General features: G+C 27.1%; 1 protein-coding gene across 2 annotated transcripts; it reads left to right on the forward strand.

Annotated features, from left to right (window-relative positions):
- Positions 1-197: 197 nt before the first annotated feature.
- On the forward strand, positions 198-18,886 carry LOC107456637 (uncharacterized). 2 transcript variants are annotated; one of them, XM_016074544.4, is made up of 8 exons: positions 198-707; positions 3,534-3,655; positions 3,757-3,911; positions 10,144-10,316; positions 11,373-11,475; positions 12,067-12,158; positions 14,111-14,213; positions 16,614-18,886. In XM_016074544.4, exons 1-8 carry the CDS (start codon positions 616-618, stop codon positions 17,667-17,669), a joined length of 1,896 nt encoding a protein of 631 aa, XP_015930030.1. In that variant the 5' UTR covers positions 198-615; the 3' UTR covers positions 17,670-18,886. The 2 variants fall into 2 exon arrangements, with proteins under 2 accessions (XP_015930030.1, XP_042900783.1); XM_043044849.3 differs by lacking the exons at positions 10,144-10,316; positions 11,373-11,475 and having other exon boundaries at positions 206-707.
- The last annotated feature ends 274 nt before the right edge of the window (positions 18,887-19,160 follow it).

A 19,160-nucleotide genomic window follows, 5' to 3' on the forward strand; every position in this document is an offset into this window, starting at 1 on the left:
TTAATTTAGCCTTTTATTGCCATTTTCTAAAAAATTAAAATATTATAATAAATAATTAAATAAATTTCTATTCAATTCAAATTTTTAGATACTCTTAAAATAATAAAATAACTTTTTTATAATATAAATGAAATATTTATAAATTTCTAATTTTCAAAAATAATTATATACATCTTTATAAGTACACTGCGATTTTAACTCTTCTATCTAATTGTTGTTATGAAGATTTGCTTAAAATGTCAAAAGTTGTCGAGCCTGTCTCGATTTTCTTAAACGTGTAAACCTTTTAACGACGAAACATTTTAGGAATAGATAATATTTTGAAACCTTAATTGCTAATACACTAAGTTAATTTATGCACTTTATGATTGACTCCATAAATTATTTAAGATCTGTGTTGAGATTGTTTGTGAGACTACGATACATGAATTAATTTAAATATCTCATTCCGTATTTTAATTAACCTAAGATTTTTTAAAAATCTCAACCATGTCCTTTATACTTTGTATTTTAAATTGATATTGTATTTTATAACATTTCGGATACAAGTAGTAATGAACCTTACTTAAATTCTCCTAACTTGGGGAACGATGCAAATTTTTTTTAACTATTAAGATGGGAAAGTGTACCCCAATAACAAGAATATTACCTGCTTCTGTTGCTTGGATTCTTTTGCTTTGTGCAACGGGAATCTTTTTTGCTTTTCCGTAAGTAGTTAATTTTTATTAATGTTAATTCCCCTTTTCTTTAATGTAGTTCCAGGGGGCACAAGGATTGCCTTATAGACAGATGTCAACTCTCTTATTAAGGAAACATAAATATATATAATAGGGTTATATATATCTTAAAATATCGAAGTGAAAAAAAATAGTTTTTCTTTTTTTTTGGTTTATATAATACTAAGACCCTAAATTAAAAGTGATTAAGCTATTATATAGTATGATCATGAGATATTTTTACACTTTTAGTATCAATGAATAAAAAATATGCATTTTTCTTCCATAAGCATTATAAGATGATAAAAAGAATGATTAAACATTGCTTTTCATTTCATCCTTACATACAAATGAAAATTTAACTTAAAAATGATATGTTAGTAATGTATGTGAAAGAATAAGTTCTCTTTTTATTGTATGTATATATGTTTCATTATATATGTGATTATATACGTATATACAATCTGTGGTTCTTGAAGAATATTGGTTTGAGTGTGTTTCTATAAACATAAGCAATGTTGAATTTAGGGATGTAACAAATAGTGATTTGGCTGAATAGCAGCATTTTTTGTTTTTTTAAAAAAAGCATTAATAAATATTTTTTGTTGAAATAAGTTTTGCCATTATTGAAAAATAATCAAAACTTAGCTGTATTATTGGTATGGGGTAAAAGGAAAAAAAACTTTACTATAAATGTTTAAGATAATAAAGATATTAAGATAACAAAAAAGATTTAAGATCAAAAAAATTAACAGTAGCAGCTATTAAAAAACACTTTAGTAAAGTTGGAAAAAAAAAAGAAATAGAAAAAAAGTCGTAATTCTGTAAACAAAACTTTAATGCTAACTATAATATTTTCCATAAATGTTATCCATGAAACAACAGAAGAGATAATGTCTATCAGAAACGCTCTTAAAAATGCAACAATATTATAAAAATGCCTTTAAAAATATAAAAGCAAAATGAAAAAATTAATAAATTGATCTTAATTTTTGAAAGAAAATTTTAAAGCTGTTCCAATTACCATATTTTCAAGAAAAACTAAAGATTAAAGTTTAATAGAAATCATCTTACTTGCCTTAAATGTCTATTAGAATAAATTTTTTGAAAAAAAAAGCTAGATAGAAATAAAAATTAAAATCTTCATTTTTATATGAAAAATTTAACGCTAAAGTTATAATTGAAAAAAAGATTACCATTAAAGAATAACGTTCCATGGAAGCGTTCTTGGGAAAATGCTGCTATAATAAAATTGCTGATAAATATAAAGCTAAAAAAAATCAAAAGAGAAACTGAATTTTTTTTCTTCTTAGTTCTGAAATATAATTCTAACATTGAGAATCACCGTTTTCTATGTTACTAGTTATCTGTCATACTGCACAAGAATAATGCGACAATAAGAGAATAAAGTATATTAGAAACGCTTTGTTAACATGCTTTGCTTTTAACAAGCACAAAATAGAAAGATAAAAATAATAAGCTAAAATGAAACAAAAAAAAAGTTCTTAATTTGTAAAACATAAAGTGTTGAAAAAACGATAAAATTGACTTTCCTGAATATAATCAGAGATGATTGTGCTCCGGAAAAAATCTGGATTTCCGGATTTTTCACTTACCGCGATCCGGAAATTTTCGGAAATTCAACCTGCAAAAGTTTCAAGTAATCATCAATCACACTTATGTATGAAAATTCTTGTATATTTTATTTGAAACATTAGAACTGAAATTTATACTTGGCATGCATTTCTTTGATTTGTAAATATTTTTTTCTGGTAGGATAATGAATGTGATTAGAGATGAGATAAAAGTAAACTTAAACATAATTATTAATTTAAATTATGCTGCATATAATTTATTTAGAATTTCATGTTGTGAAAATATCAATGATTTAAATTTATAAAGACATTAATGATTTTAATCAAGTATTTTTCAGGATTTTTGAGTTGGACTCATAATCACCCCTGTATAATTAAAAAAGAGAGGAAAAAAATCAACATTACAAAACTCACGTCTCTGTATCAAGTAATCTAGTTTCAATTCTTCAAATTTCACTTTTCCAAGTGTCTTTCAGTACATAAATTAACAAGTTTCAAACTAAACAAATATGCATAAAAACTTTTTCTAATGTATACTAAAAATATGATTTTAGGTTATTCTTTATTAAATCTATGAAAATTTCCCACAAAAAACTTTGCTGGTAAATAATCTTCCAAATAATACTTTGCGAATATTTGGCAAAAGAGCCAAACGCCGAATAATGTTCAAATATTCATTGCATTCCTTGTTGAATCCAGTAGTTATAGAAATAAAAATATAAGTTATGTAATATGCAAAATTAGTTTTGCTCTTTCGTACAGTGAATAATTTTCTCAATTTATAGTGACTTTTTTTTCTCCTGCTGCTTAACTATCACTTTAAGTATTAAACACTAATATGGAGTGAATTTATCAAAGATGTCAACCTTCTTCCATCAAAAGCTACTTTTTGATGAATCAAGATAACATGTCTTATTTACTACTGAATTGGTATTTAATATTTATAGTGGTAGTGAAGATGTTCTGTTTTAGGGTTGCATTATTTTGTGTCGTCTTGGCAATGATTTTTTTCGCCACACTCCATTGGCATTGTAGGTAGATTTAAAGAAGTAAGGGAAAAAATTTGGTGACCTAAGATATTTTGTTAAATTAAGGATCACAGAAAAATGTATTTGACTTAGTGTGATATCAAAAAATTGTGTTCTTGAAATTTGTAATATTGAGACTTGACTATATAAATGCTAATCAAAACATTTGACTGATTTTATTTTAAATTTTTTAGATGCCGATATTTAATGTCAGTGTATTCTATCGGAATTCCTATATTCCAAGGAGTAATTACATTTTTTGTGATTATAAATTTTGCTTTGGCCACTTTTGTGAATCCTGGTATTATTCCAAAAGGTAATTCTTAGATATTTTCTTTTATACAAATTTTGTTTTTCTCTTGAAATGTCCATAAAACTTTATGTTAATTTAAATTATATCCAAAAAATATTTTATAGCTCAACCAGATGAGTTGAAGGGTGATGGTATTTCACCTACTTACAAAGATATTGAAATTAATGGGATAAAAGTGCGTTTGAAATGGTGTGTAACATGCCAGTTTTACCGTCCTCCTCGATGTGTCCATTGTGGAGTTTGTGATAATTGCATAGAGGTAGTAATTTTATTATTTTATCAGTGTTTATTAATATTTTTAATTATATAAGCATTAGATTTTTATCTGTCCTGTTGATCCAAAGTCAAGTGGTTTAATATTGGTATGTTTCCAATTTTATTGAAATCTTACCAAATCTGTTGCGCTAAGTTCATCAAAATTTTGCCTGAAACAAAACTTTTTGCTGCACTTACATCTTTCAAAACTTGTCTGTGATCTTTAAGCTACCAGACATTGCATACAAACTTAAAAGATTAGGCTTTACCATTTACTATTGTGATTACGTGTAATAAAAATGACAAGTAGATAAAAAAAATTGCTCTGTTTGCCAGAAATATATATAATTACTGATCCATCGTTTCCCAAATGATGAGAAAGGGGTTGGTACTTTTTATAACCAAGGAATACTACTTTTATAACCTCTAATTAATTGTAACTTTTTCCATCTTTGATTATATTAGATCCAATCTATAATTTAGTCTTTAGGTTTCCTTTATGAAATTATTTCAAGTAAAATGTCAATGAACGGGAAATGGCATTTTTTAACAGAAAATATGTTTCTAATAATATATTGAACAAATAAACATTTATAAAATATTGCATTTGTATTTCAGATTGCACTTTTCAAATCAAAATAAAATAACTAAATTCTTTTATGACGGAAACCATTTTTGAAATAACCATTTTCAACATTTACAACTGTTCTTTTACATTTATTTTGAAGTAAACCATAATTTGGTTTATTTTATTCATTTTCAGCTTATGTATAAACACTTAAACTAGACTAGACAAGAATATAGCACAAGGACTGCAAATTTAACTGTTGGAAATAAAACCTAATTTAAAATTGTTAACGATGAAATGAAGAAATATTTTCACTCTTCTAAATATTTTAATAGTCTTTTATAGGTTATAACGCCCTCAACTATCTTAATAGAATTTTATTTATAAAGTATGGGTTCCGCCAAAAGAAGGTTTATTATTTAGTGTTGCGTAGCCAAAAAAATTGGGAACTTCTGAACTGATCAATTGATTCAGGTCATTATCTAAAATGTTTCAACTCTCTTGGCCTTATCAATAATGTGTGTGTATATATATATATATATATACTTTTCCTTCATCTTAGAACTAATAAAAATAATAATCCGCAGCTTGTTAAAATGACTTACAGCATGTTCCTGCTGGGGGGGGGGGGGGGATTTTGAAATTATTATTATTAGCTATAGTGGTGATGAAAGCTTAATCAAAAATTTGTATACTTTTAAAAACTATGATAAGGAAATTTTAAATTTTGTTACAAGAGTAGATTTTGATCATTTTTGATAGATATTTTATTTGTCAAAACTATTTGTACTGTGAAAAATTTATCTTCTTTGTTGATAGGTTTACTTAACTTATTCAATTATCTATTTAAAATTTTTTTGCAGGATAAATTTTATAAATGGTGATTATATAGAATAACTTTTCTTATATATGACCTTCTAAAAAAACATAAAATTTTGTGCAAACATTATATGAGATGTGTTCTAAATTAGTGTTTAAAAAATAATCTAGTTCTTGTCGTTATAGTGATAGAATTTTAAACTTTTTTACTTACTTTTTTTCAATTAAGTTAGATGCTTATAGTAAAAATTCTAAAATGGCATTATATTTTTAGTACAAATAATGCTCATGCCGCATACCAGCTTTAGAATATAAGAATTGCATCATTCAAGTAACTATTCAGTGCTAAGAAAATGGATCAATTTTATGCTTTTTGATCTCAAAAGAAATTTGCAGTATTTATTTATTTTTTTTTTTCAATTCACTCAAAACTTATACAGATGAAAAGGCTTACAAATTTTAGCTTAAGAGGAAGAGGAAAAAAATTGCCTCATTAAGATATTTTGAAAAACAATAATTATTTTAAAGTTTAATTGCAGGTGGTCCAGTGACAGGGAAAATAGGGAAATCCTAGAATTATCAGGGAATTTATTGATTCTGGAAATTTCTTGGAAATATCAAGGAATTTCTAAAATTTTTTAGTAAAACGGGGAAAAGGTTTAAAACAATCGCACATCAAGCAATTAATACTTCAATCCATGAGCAGCGCTTCACTAAGAATGGCACAGACAAGTTTTCTCCCATATTTCTTCCAAGTGATATTGAAGTTTCGGATTGTATTTTCAGCAGTATTTTGTAATATTCTCTCTGTCGTTTCCCTAGTAGTTTCCCACATATAATGTATGAAACGATATCATACATTATAAGGGTATGCGAATTTCAAATTTGAGCTATCACTTTTTTAAAACGTTCAATTTGTGACAATTTTATCGTAATTTCTCATATTTTGATGATAGCTTTTTGGAAATTATAACTTTTCAGCCCCTTTCACTTTTTTTTTTTTTTTTTTTTTTTTTAGATTCTGATATTTTTATACACTGATATTGAGACTTGGAATTTGAGTCATTTGTTTCAAGCATTTCCATTGTAATTTCCCATCGTTTTAACATAGATTTTCACAAATTATTTGTCTTCTTTACTCTTTTTGCATAGTTTTTAAAATTCTATGATGTTTAAGTACTATGTTATTAGGAGATACAAATTTCGAATTTGAGTTATCACTTTTTGATGAATTTATTAGGCAGGTTATGATTTGGAACGATTTGTAACTATTGTAATTTCACGTCATTTCATGATTGTTCTTTCACAAGTTATTTACCTTTTTTTTAAAAAAAAAAGTTCAGATATTTTTAATACAATACCATTACGGCATAAGTATTTTGAATTTGAATTATCACTTTTTCATTTGTTTAATTTGTAAAGATTTTATAATAAATTCATCTTGATGAATGCAACGCTTTTCAACTGTTATTAATAATTTTTCAGCCCTTTTCACATGGTTTTTTCAAAAAGTCTGATATTCTTTGTACTATGTTATCATGATAAGCTTTCCTTTTTAACTCGAGGAGTCACTTTTTGACTAACTCAGTTCACAGCATTTTATCTTTTGTCATTTAAGGATTGTTTTTTCAGCTGACATTAGTCTCTCTTTTCTGCTATTGCAGTGCAATTTTTTTTCTATCCCAATATTTTTAATACAATAATATAATTAGTGAGTTTTGTATTTTTGGAATCACCTTCACGCTTGATTCGCAAGGATTCAATCTCAAATCCACATCAAATGCCAATGATTTTTTCAGCAGTTGTTACAGTTATTTATTGCTTTTTCAGCCATTTTAGCATCGTTTTTAAAATCCTGTTTTTTTTAAAAATATTCTATTGCAACAAGCATCAATTTCAAAATGCGAAAATTATGCTAATTTTGAAACCGATTTATTGAATGCACTAATATATCTGCTGAATTATTTTTAAATTAAACTAATTCTTTAAAAAAAAGATTTTTTATGATAAAACTATATAGACTTGTATATTTTAGGTCTCTTAAAAGCAATGCAAATATTTGTGCAATGTTCCTTTTTGTGGTGAATGTTCTATTTTAGGGAGATAAAATGTCTTTTTTCTTTTTTTAGGGGGATATAATGCCCTTTTTAAGATCCAGACTGAAACCTGTCTTATTTTCAAACACATAATATTTATTTTATTATATAACTGTATATGTCCACCAATATAATTTTTGATTTTACTCTGATTGATTATAAATATTAAATGATAAAGTATTTTTTTTTAAATAAAATTCTATATTAAATATCATCTGCACGATAGCGGAAAAATCTTGGATTTACAGCGAATTGGAATATGTCTTCTCACTGGACACCCTGAATTGAAATATAAAAACAAGCTTCTCCTCTTTAAAATGGACATTACAGCTAATAAAATCAAGTCCCTCTTACTGTCGATTTTGAAACAAGTTTGTTACTTTTCCTATCTTGAACTAAACAAATCAGGGTAGTACCTTTGTCTTTAGAAAAGGTTGGTAGTGGTCACAGTTATTTAATTTCAATTTACAGTTGGTGATGTCATCAAGTGCAGAGACATGGGCCTTTGACAATGTTGTAAGTGGTGCTGATCTAGATGATTATCATGGGAAAAGTGAAAAAAGTGTGATATCAGTTGTTTCCTCAGTGAAACAACTGATGATGGAATTCTATTGCATAGTGCATAGTGTTTTTAAAAAGTGCTTAAAGGTGCTTATTTTCGATTTTATTTTTTAAAAGCTCTTAAAGGTGCTTTTTTATAATGGATGTTTTTAAAAAGTGCTTAATTTTCCCTTTTCGAAAATGAGATTTTTCTTTCTTTACTTTGTCGATTTTTGCCATGCATTATTCAAAAGCGTGCTTTTCACATTGTTCTATTCAACATTTTCACAATAAGTTAAACCACAATCTATTTCGGCGTCCCATCGGTCCTTAGCACATGAAAGCTCCAGTCATTTTACATCTTTGATGAAATACTTGTGGGTTCGTATATGAATATACTGAACTGGGCTTGGTGAGATTCTTGTACTCTCATATACAACTATGCATTTTGCAAGATATTCTCGATTTCAGGCTTCATTTTCCACCTTTAGATATCGAACCAAAAAACCTCTTGATCTTTTTATAATGGTTTATATAATCAAGATAAGAGTTCTTTGTCAGAAACTGGTTATTTTATCATGATCATGCAAAGTCTTCGAAAATTATATTGCATTTTGTTAATGTCTGTAGTGCTTAAAAATATTTTTTGAGTGCTTAAAAAGGTTCTTATTTTTTGTTGAAAACTTTGGCTACGCACCTTGTATTGTGATTATCATTCTTTTATAAGCACTTCCTTTGATTGCTAGCGTGTTGTTGATTCTAGTTGTATTGGAGCTCTTGTTATAAAAATGAGCAGGGGAAATATTTCTTTATTTGAAAAAACTAAGCAAATGGTGTAGTATGATATGCGCTATAAGATTTTATAAAAATCAATAATTGAATCAAAATATGGAATTCCTGCTTGTTCTCTTACGACAGTATTTAAGAATTGAAAACAAAGTGAAGCAGTTTATCTAATCAATGAGTTTAAGCCTGCCAAGAAAGAAAAAAGATGAATGAAAACTGCTAAGAATGATTTGCTTTATTTAGATGGATGAGAGTAGCAAGAAAACAGAATATATTTTAACTAGTACTGGGCTGGAAGAAAAAGAAAAAGTTTTTTTTTTTTTTTTACAGGAAGCTCTTATTATCAACAATTTTAAATACTCAAATGGATGACTGTCAAGTTTTAAATAATGTTGTAATATTGTATGCTAAAAGACATGTGTTGTAATTATACATTTTCTTTTCTTTTTTTTTTTACAGATATAATATAAATTCTTTGATATAACTGCTCTTTAGTGAAAGTCATCAGAAATACCTTTTGCTGTCTTATCGTACAACATGAAAATATTGCTATCTTTGAACTTTGCTTTAATAAGATTCAACTGTATTATCCAATGCTTTTAAAAGCTAGCAGTTTTTTCATAATGCTACCATAAATGTTTATAGTTAACTTATACTTTAGTTTCAAATTATTTTATAGCAGATTTTTTTATTTGGATATGTTTCTTAATATTGTCTAATTATTAATAGTTTTTGAAGGAGATGTTTCGAATGTTGTGACTTGTTTACACATTTTACTTATAAAGTTGAAAATATAAAATCACAATAAGAACGCACTGACTATACTAAGGAGTATACCTGTTTCTATTTGCTTTAGGCCAGCTTAACTTCACCTAAATTAAAGCTTCAGGCACTTGCAATAATTTAAGCAATACTTTATTGTTAAAAACCCCCGTGCATAATGAACATCAAGAGGTAACACACTAGCTAAGCATAATGATAGGTGAAACATAACTGATTTCAGCAGCAAAAATTAGCTAGATAGCAGTAAGCACCGAAGTGCGAGTTACAGTTTTATTTAAACTCTCACATAATTTACATGGTGTTGATGCCAGCACAGTTTGATTATTTCTGATTTAAAAAATCTATGCAAATTTAAAGCCATGACATTACAAAACTTGATTTGTTGCATTTGATAACCCCACTCCCTAATGGCAGACCACTCATTTACCCAAACTAACTGTTGTAAACTAAAACTCAAAATTTAAACAAAACATACAAATTTTGGCTAGCAATATCTGCTGAGTGGTGTTGTTGATTTATGGAACTTTTCAGTGTATGGGTACCTTAATTATATAAATATATATGTATTTATGTTACTTTAGCCTACGTAAAATTTTATTTTTACAGTGGTTTTATATGATGTAAACATTATTTATTTATTTTAGACATTTGATCATCACTGCCCCTGGGTTAACAATTGCATTGGCCGACGTAACTATCGTTATTTCTTCTTGTTCCTTTTCTGGTTAAGCATTCATATGATCTCAATTCTATGCCTTTGTTCTTTTTATTTGAAAGATCATCTTGATAATATTAAGAGGCTCACAACTTTGATGACGTATCCTTTAGTACATAATTTATTCTTTTGATGTTTTCTATAAATAGGAGCCAGTAGGAGTAAAATCTTAAACTTTAGAGTTGACTACAGTACTCAGTTTCCAACATTTCGTGCAATCCTGTAAATAGGTTTTACATGGTGCAATAATTTTTATTTGACACTATTTTATTTTCAATGTTTGATTCTGTCAGGAAAAGTAATTATAATTCCTTTAAAAAAAACTTCACAAAGTCAGAAAATTTACTCATGTTCTGTTCATTAGTTTTAAAAGTTTCGGAACTATTGACACAAAATTCAGTTTGACCATCCCATCTGAATAATACTAAAGGAAAACAAAAAAAATTTTAAATTCTAAATAGATAAAACTTCTTTGAAAAAAACTCGTTAAAAAGCAGCAGAAATTTCAAAAAAAGTATGAAAGTAGCAATAAAGGAAATCGCTGTTTTGACCTGGTTAAGTGAGTTTTTATTTTCTGATGATTTTGTTTGAGTTTCTTTTCTAAATTGGTTATTTGTATTTCATGATTTTTCCTGAACTTCTATACAAAACCATTGGGATACTGAGTGAGTTAATTTAGGCATTTGCTTCTCCCTCAATAGAAATGGTTTTGTTTTATGACTACCGGGGCAGGTACCCTCTGAAGACGTTAGCTTCGGTGGTCATATTTTTATTTTATTTCCTTCGTTTCCTTTATTGCTACCCATCTGAATAACCAAGATTAAATTTTCCAATGCATCTTGATTTTTTTTTAATCAAAAGGTTGCATCAAAACACATAATCAACACATTTTTATTAATATTTTCGAATACAAATAAAAGTATATATATTGAAGCATTTCCCTTTATATTAAATCTATTTTTTTTAACATATAAAGGGAAAACAAAACAGAATTCTTACACTTAGTCAATTAAACTTTTTTTTTTTGTACTTTTTATGAGTTGGTAAATTAATGATTCAGAGTACGCTCCACTTTCTCTGGCTCCTGGAAAACATTCAATGTATAAGGCAAATATTTATATGAAGCTTCAGTTGCTAATTACTTAACTTACTAAATAGCCTTGGTATTATTGCTTTAATAATAATTCTCTTTATTCCCATCCTTGGCCTAACAATCTATCATCTGATGTTAATAATCAGAGGAAAGACAACAAATGAGCAGGCAAGTGTTTAAAAGATATTTCAATTCTCTGTATTTTTTCTGTTAGTTTCTATGAATTTTATTAAGACTTGTGAAAATTAACAAATTTTTGTATTTTAATGATTTTGTGAATTTAATTTTGCAAGTTCTGATAAGTTTAAAATTTCTTTAATTTTAAAACTATTGGCTGATGCGGCTTTTTGTCAGTGTACAAAAAGGTAACTAATATTAATTTTGATTAAAATATTTGATAAATTTAAACAAATTTATATTAAAAAGTGAGAAGAATTTGTTTTATAGTTTGTAAATCACTTAAAAAGTAAATGTTTTTATTAATAGCTTTTAGAAAGCTAAATAAAATATGTTTATGGAATGGGAAAAAAATGGAAACTGTAACTAAAAAATATCCTTTAACAAACTTGAAAAATGACTAAACTTAATTCTGACAATAAGTAGGCAAAAGCAATTATTTCTTGTAAAAAAAAATTTGCTGCAGTGTGATTAAAATTGCATTTGTTAAATCATATTGGATTATTAGATTAACTAATTCAGTCTATATGTTTATCAAAAACTTAATTCTTTGTATTGCAATTTTTTTGTTTTTTATTTAAGGTGACTGGAAAATTTTCTAAGGATAAAAATCCGTATTCAAGAGGCTGCTGTAAAAACATGCTATATACTTTGTGTAATAGTCCACTTCCAAGGTATGCAATAAAAATACTGTGTGATATATTAACAAATTTTTAATCCTCTTGTCGTTATATCATTTTTTAAATGTTTTACTGTGCTAAGTGTTTTTGGTTACTTAATATGTATGAAACTTGATTGTGTTCTAAAAAATGACCTTATGTTTTCTCATGTTATCAATTATGCCAATTATTAAAAAACAGGGCCAGGAAAGCTTGGTTGGTAGGACGTTGGACTCTTTTTTGGAAGAATGGGAGTTAGAATCCAACTGGCTGAAGAATTTCTATGTTGACTGGTGCATGTTAAATCTGTTAGTGTCACAAAGTCCTCCAAGTTCCCATGACAAATCAATACCTCTGGGCATATGATCCAAAAGCTCCTTTGTCTTTTGGATAGGGTTCAAAATTACAACGCTAGGGCCATAAACTCAAAATTGGGTCAGCTATTTAACGAGGGTATAAAATAAATTGATTAAAAGAGCTTTTACATATGAAGAAAGAAAAAGGATACTGAAAAGAAAAATAATATTGAAAAGTTTTGAACTTACATTTATTACAAATGTTCGAAATTTAAATTAATTTCACAAATTTTTCGAAACTCGATGTAACATGATCAATAATTTCTTGGTGATAAATTGTCTAATAATACATTAAGTTCTTAGGTATGTTTTCTGTATATACTTTTCCATTAACAGTTGACTAAATATATAGAAATTAAAAACTAAACCATAATTATCACATTGCACATTTTTTTAATATAATTTTTTTTAAATTTTATTGTTTGTGCAGAAACTCATAAACAGGAAAATTAAGAACTATCTGTTTTTGCATAAATAGTAAATGAAAAGCATGTAAAGTAACATCTAGTTCGGACAACAAATTAATCTGTCATCAAATCTAGGAATAAAAGGTTTAAAAATCTAAAATATTGAAATGAAGTTTATATACCTGCCTTCTATTTATTTATTTTTTTTTAAATTTTTAAATATTATAAAAAGTTTTTTTTATTTTTCTACTCTTCACAAACATTTTCATTGACATTTTGTTGTTTGTATATTTTAAATGATGCATCAGAGCTTCCAGCAATTAGCTTAGCATCATTTATTATATATATATTTTAGGTAATTATACAAATGATGTTAATTACTGCAAACTTGCCAAATTTCAGCCTTTAGGCCTGAGTTTCAGGTTTTTGTGCCGAATCTCTGAACCTCAGCCTCATAAAATATTTTCTCAGACTTTTTTCTATATCACTAAATGCATTGGAGGACCCAGGCACACTTTGCATACAGCCCTAAAACTCATTCTTCCAGTTAAGTGATTTTATAATTCGAGTATGTTGATTGTTAATTCTTTTTAAATATATATAATTGAAATTTCTAATGAATGTAAAAAAGAATGCATTAAGTCTGTTTTTAACAAAGTGTGTTAAAACGGATGATTTCTCTTATAAGAGTAATATCTTAATTTGTACTAAAATAGCTTCCTTCTTAATTTTTTATTCTTTTGATGGGATCAATACCAAATAATATAAAGTTAGTAACAAGGAAAGTAATGCTTGCGGGTGTTGGTCAAGCTAATGCTAGTATTAACCATAAGGTTTAATTATGCGGTTCGTAGGAGAACATGCAGTGACTTCACAAAAATCCACTTACTCGTCTTGTTTTTTTTTTTTTTTTTTTTTTTTTTTTGTTTTTTTTTAAGTTGACAATTCTGTTACTGGGTATTGTCATATTTGTTTAAAATCAATCACTTATAAAGTTCTTGTACTGGTTTTTAATCATGAAATGCATTATTTTTTTATATTCTAATCTATTAATATTTATTTTCACCAATATTAAAAGTTGTCTCTTTGTTTTAGTTTTTCTAGTAAATAAAATTATCTGTTTTAGCTTCAAAAAACTATGCAGAGGTAATGTGTCTTTTTAATTTAATAAGGCAATGTACTCACTCAACTGCTTTCATTCCAGGTTTAAATCTGATGGCACTTTTTATTCTTTAAGTAATCGTTACTCTTCAAGAAGTCTGAAAGAACAAACTTTTCATGAAAGTCAGAGTTCTAACTCTCTGAAGGTATTTGCTTTTGTGATATTGACAGTATATTGCTTTAAAAGACATTTTTTTTTTAATTATTTGAAATGTGACATTCATTTTTCTAAATTTCTTATTCTGATTCTTTTAATTTTTATTCTTCAAAAAAAAAATAATTTCACTCTTTTTGCACAAATATTGCAAAATATTATGTTTTTATTAATTGCAACTACATTTCCTAGTTAATTTGTACAAAAATATTTTCTTTGTTATGTTATTTTTTATTGATTAAATAAAAGAATGAACTAACTTAAAATGTGAACCTGATTGCATTTCCCAATATGTTTAAAAAGAAAACAAAATGGTCTATTTGCATTGATTTTTTGTAAATCCATGTGATTTTTCCAATAATTTTTTAGTAGGTATTTATTTTATTTTCCAGCCAAATTCCCTACGGTTTTTCAAATTCTGATCTATGTTAAGTACATTATTACAACATGCAAAAATTATTATTTTTTTTGTAAATTCAATTCATGGCAATTCTATTGTAATCTCACATTGTTTGTTGGTATTTTTGCTGGAAGTTATTTATCATTGTTTTTACCCATTTCACATGGTTTTTCTAATTAAGATATTTTAATTATGTTATTACAGCATTCAGTATTTATGTATCACTTTTTCGTGCATTTAATTTTTGCAATTCCATTCTAATTTCACTTCCTTAAATAATAGTTGTTTTGGCAGTTATTTATCATTTTTTCTGCCTTTTTCACATGATTGTGTCGTAATTTGCGAACTATTTTTTATTACTTTTGCAGCCCTTTCTATGTGGTTTTTCAAATGCTGATGTTTTAAATATGTTATTACAACATTTCAAATTTTGAATTTGGATTAACACAATTCATCACAAATATGCATATTTTTGTAATCCTTTTTTTCTACTTGTTTTTTCTTATCTTCATGCTCATTATATGAAGACATTATGACTATGATAAGTATATATTTCAAATTGAATGAGTAACTTTTTGGCATGCTCAACAACTCTATCGTAAATCCCTGTCATTTTTCAACTACTTCTTCTAGGATTTTTAGATTCTGACGTATTCATTATGATATTGTGGCTAGCTAATTTCCTATCTTACTTTCTTCGATTTTACTTTTTATGCATTTGATTTAAGATGATTGCATCATAAATCCAAATCAATTTCTGATCACTTTTTTGACAATTATTACAGTTACTTATCATTTTGGAAATCCTGATATTTTTAATACATTATTAGTGCAACATGCAACTTTTTCACAATGCAAGAACTGCACTAATTTTAAAACTAATTTATAAAATGTTTAAATTTAACTGAGGAATTGTTATGTTAAACTATTTTTCTTTGAAATAATATTTTTTTATTTGTGAAATTACGAACTTAATACGTTTTGGTTTTCATGAAAGCTAAGCAAAAATGTTAGTAAAATACAAGACCCTTTTTTAGGAGATATTATGCCCTTTTCAGTTTTTAGCTTCCTGCCTTTTTTATGGTCTAGAATTAACCCTGTATTATGTGGTTATGTGAATAGCTTTTAAATAATGTATTTCAAAATTTATTAGTGTTCTATCATTGATTATCTAGCAAAAAAAAAAAAAAATTCAAGTAATAAATTCAATTCTCTGAACAAAGCAGGTACTATGTGCTATGTTATGAACATATAAAATTAACTTTTAACAATTTATCATAACCTGAATATGTTTCTAGCAATGTAGCTTAATATATAGAAGCATTATTTCATTAATTACCCAATGAGATCAATTCAAATACACTATGCTCTATCCACTAATTCCATTTTTTAGTCATGACAATAAAATTTCGTTTTGAATTTATGAAAAAGTGTAAATAATATAAAAGCTTGGCGCCTGACTCGACAAAGTTTTTATTTTTGTTTTTAGTTAGTTTAAAAAAAATTTGCCTTTTACTGAAAACTTAGTGTTTTATTATATTAAGTGTTTAATATGAGAATTTAATCTTCAACTTTTTTGTCTCTTTTCTTTTTTTCTTCTTTTGTCTGGTTTGAAAGTCCCTCTATTATCTATTTTGTTTTATTAAAGCATTTAACATGAGTCACTAATAACCTTGACATCTTTCCCACCTGAGGTGACTTAAATTTATTTAGTGGATTAAGACCAGAGATCAACTAAAAATAACGCATTGTTTTAATCATACTGAAATATATGGATTTGTTATAAAAGTATTTGACATGAAAGCTCATTACTTATTTAATTTTTTAGACCATAATTTTATTTGCTATTTACTTAAAATGACTAATATGAGCACTAAAAGTACTTAATATGGAAGTTTATCAATCAGTTTAGAATGATTCATCTGTGTTAAAAATCTTGTATTCTTAAAAAATTGATTTCATACTTTTTCTTATTTGAAAAATTCATTTCAGGCATCATCCGTGCATTTTACCTATTCTGACAAAAATGACTTCATGATACCGAATCAAACACTTTCAACTGACTGTGAAAGCTCTCCACCTTCATATTTAAATCGTGAGAGTTTACATTTAAGCCTTAGTGAATCACTTTATACTAGGCCAGAATCTCATTCAAAAAATAGAAGCTCTAGAGCATTAACACCGCCTGTGCCAATTAGGTTTGACTGCTCAAGAAGATCCCTTCCTCCCCACAATAGGCTTCATGCACCTTCTCCTCATTATGTAGTCGCTCAATCAATTCATAGTCCTCCGTTTACAAAGGATGTTTCCAGAATGAGTGCTTGTACCTCCGGACAATCTTCAAATCCAACCCTGTATTGTTCTCAAAGTCAAAACCCTTCCTTTATGAAGTATGATTATGGCGCTACTTCAGCTGATGCCTGTGCACCTAACTCCAATTATTATTCTAATGTGTACAATAAACGGAAAGATATGTTTTCTAAGCCGGAGGGTATTTCTTTTACGTCTCCTGAATCTGCAAGCAGTGGGAAGATGCTGGCATCTGACACTTGCTGTCTAGGAAACCAGACAGTGGATAAATTGCAAGAAATTGCTAACAGAACGATGATTGGAGGGCAGTGTACTGATGTTTCAGTTCTGGAAGCATTTCCGAAAGGTTGCAGTAGTTTTCATAATAGTCCTAACAAAGAACATTATGATGGTCATCAATTGTTAATTGCTCATACGCCCCAGCAACTGTATGTAAATAACTGCGTAGATTGTCAACAATCTTCTTCAAATCATTCATGCCAGAGCAGTGTTTCTGGAGAGTTTGCACGCACTCCAGGCAACAGACCGTTATCTTTTGTTAAAGCAATGGAAATGTCTGAGACTATGGACTTAAGTGATTGTGATTTACAGCATCCTCGATTTCATGTTAGTCAACATTCCAGATTAACTCAGAACTTATCTCCTAGTTATAAAGTTGTTGCTCCTAATGCAAATGTTGTACCTGATTACAAAACAAGGAAAAGTGATCCTGATGTTAGCTATGAAATATCAGTATGACATTTAGAATTTTAGATCTCAATAAAGGATTCTTTTATTTTTAAACTTATTGAATGGTCAGATTTTTAGTCATTGCATTTGCATAAGTAGGGTTTTACTGAATTACTTTCTTTGCATGTTTTAATTTTTTAAAATTTTAATAAACTTTGTAAATTATTATTTTTTTATTAATTTTGCATTAATTCTTTAACTATGTATCATCTTGGGCTAAGTTGTTTCATATTTTACCTGTCAAGCATTAGTTCAAAATTGAAAAACATGCACAGAAAACTAATTTTATGTTAAAAAGCCACCGAACCATACTCAAAACAGAGTAAAAGATGACATTTTTAGGGTTTTTAACTAAATCTTCTAAATTATCTAAAAGCTTTACATTCATAATAAAGCTAAGTTTTATACAATGAATATAAAGCTAAATTTGTTGCTAAGTTTTTTTTAAATTATTTTTTACTTTTCACTTTTTAATTAATGTGATTATTAAGTACTAAGCTTATTGATAATACTTGATAACTTTTTTTTTGCATGACTAATACTATACTAATAATCTTGACTTTTCTAATAAATATACTTCATTTATTTTCTTAGTTACTGTTTGATAAATAGCATGTTTCAAAAAAAATATAAATTATTACAAAATATTGTCTTTATTAACATCCCATTGCAATTATTCATTTAGAAGGTAAAACTACTGTACATGTAGTTGAAAATCAGCGCATTTTCGATCTGTTTTAATAGAGTTAAACAAAAGCCTCATGACAATTCAACTTTAGAAAAATAATTGGATAGTCAGCAAGATTAAATATTCATTTTAAAAAAATGCATTTAGGCTGGAATAAAACATAAATATTTTACTGTAAGAAATTTATCTTACCTAACTGGCTGTTTCAGTATTTTTTTCCCCCACATGTTCAATAGTTAAACATTTTTCACCACAAGATCTGAAAATTACTATTTTAAAAGAATACAAGTGAATTGCTTATAAAGAATACTTTTCTAAAGCATTGCTAAACTTATAAGAATTTTTTAAATCTTGTTTTCATTTTATACATCATAAATTTTGGTATGGTTGCAATATTGTATAAAATAACTGTCGCAATACACCTAATTATTGTAATGCACATTATTGGTTGAAAGAAACATTTATTAAGCATTAGTATCACATATTCTATTAATATAGATGATTCAAATATTTTTTATGAACATACACAAATGCATTTGTCAGGATACCGTTCAAATGTAAAATTCTGGAGAAAAAATATAAATTTTAAAAGCAGGATTTTTATTGTTTTAATTTAAATGCACAGGAAAGGAGTGAGAGCAATCAGAATTTGTTAAAAGTTGTGGAAAAAATTTATTATTTAAATTTTTTCTGTTTTGTGAATCTTTTCATTTTAAGCATCACAAAAATCTAATTAAACACTTGTATTTTTTTAACAAATATGTTTTGCAATTACAAAGTAAAATGGAAAGTTTTATCAAAATTACTCTTGA

Source organism: Parasteatoda tepidariorum, chromosome 3 (genome assembly GCF_982258835.1).
Source record: "Parasteatoda tepidariorum strain Cologne lab strain chromosome 3, Ptep-v5.0, whole genome shotgun sequence".
Classification (NCBI taxonomy): domain Eukaryota; kingdom Metazoa; phylum Arthropoda; class Arachnida; order Araneae; family Theridiidae; genus Parasteatoda; species Parasteatoda tepidariorum.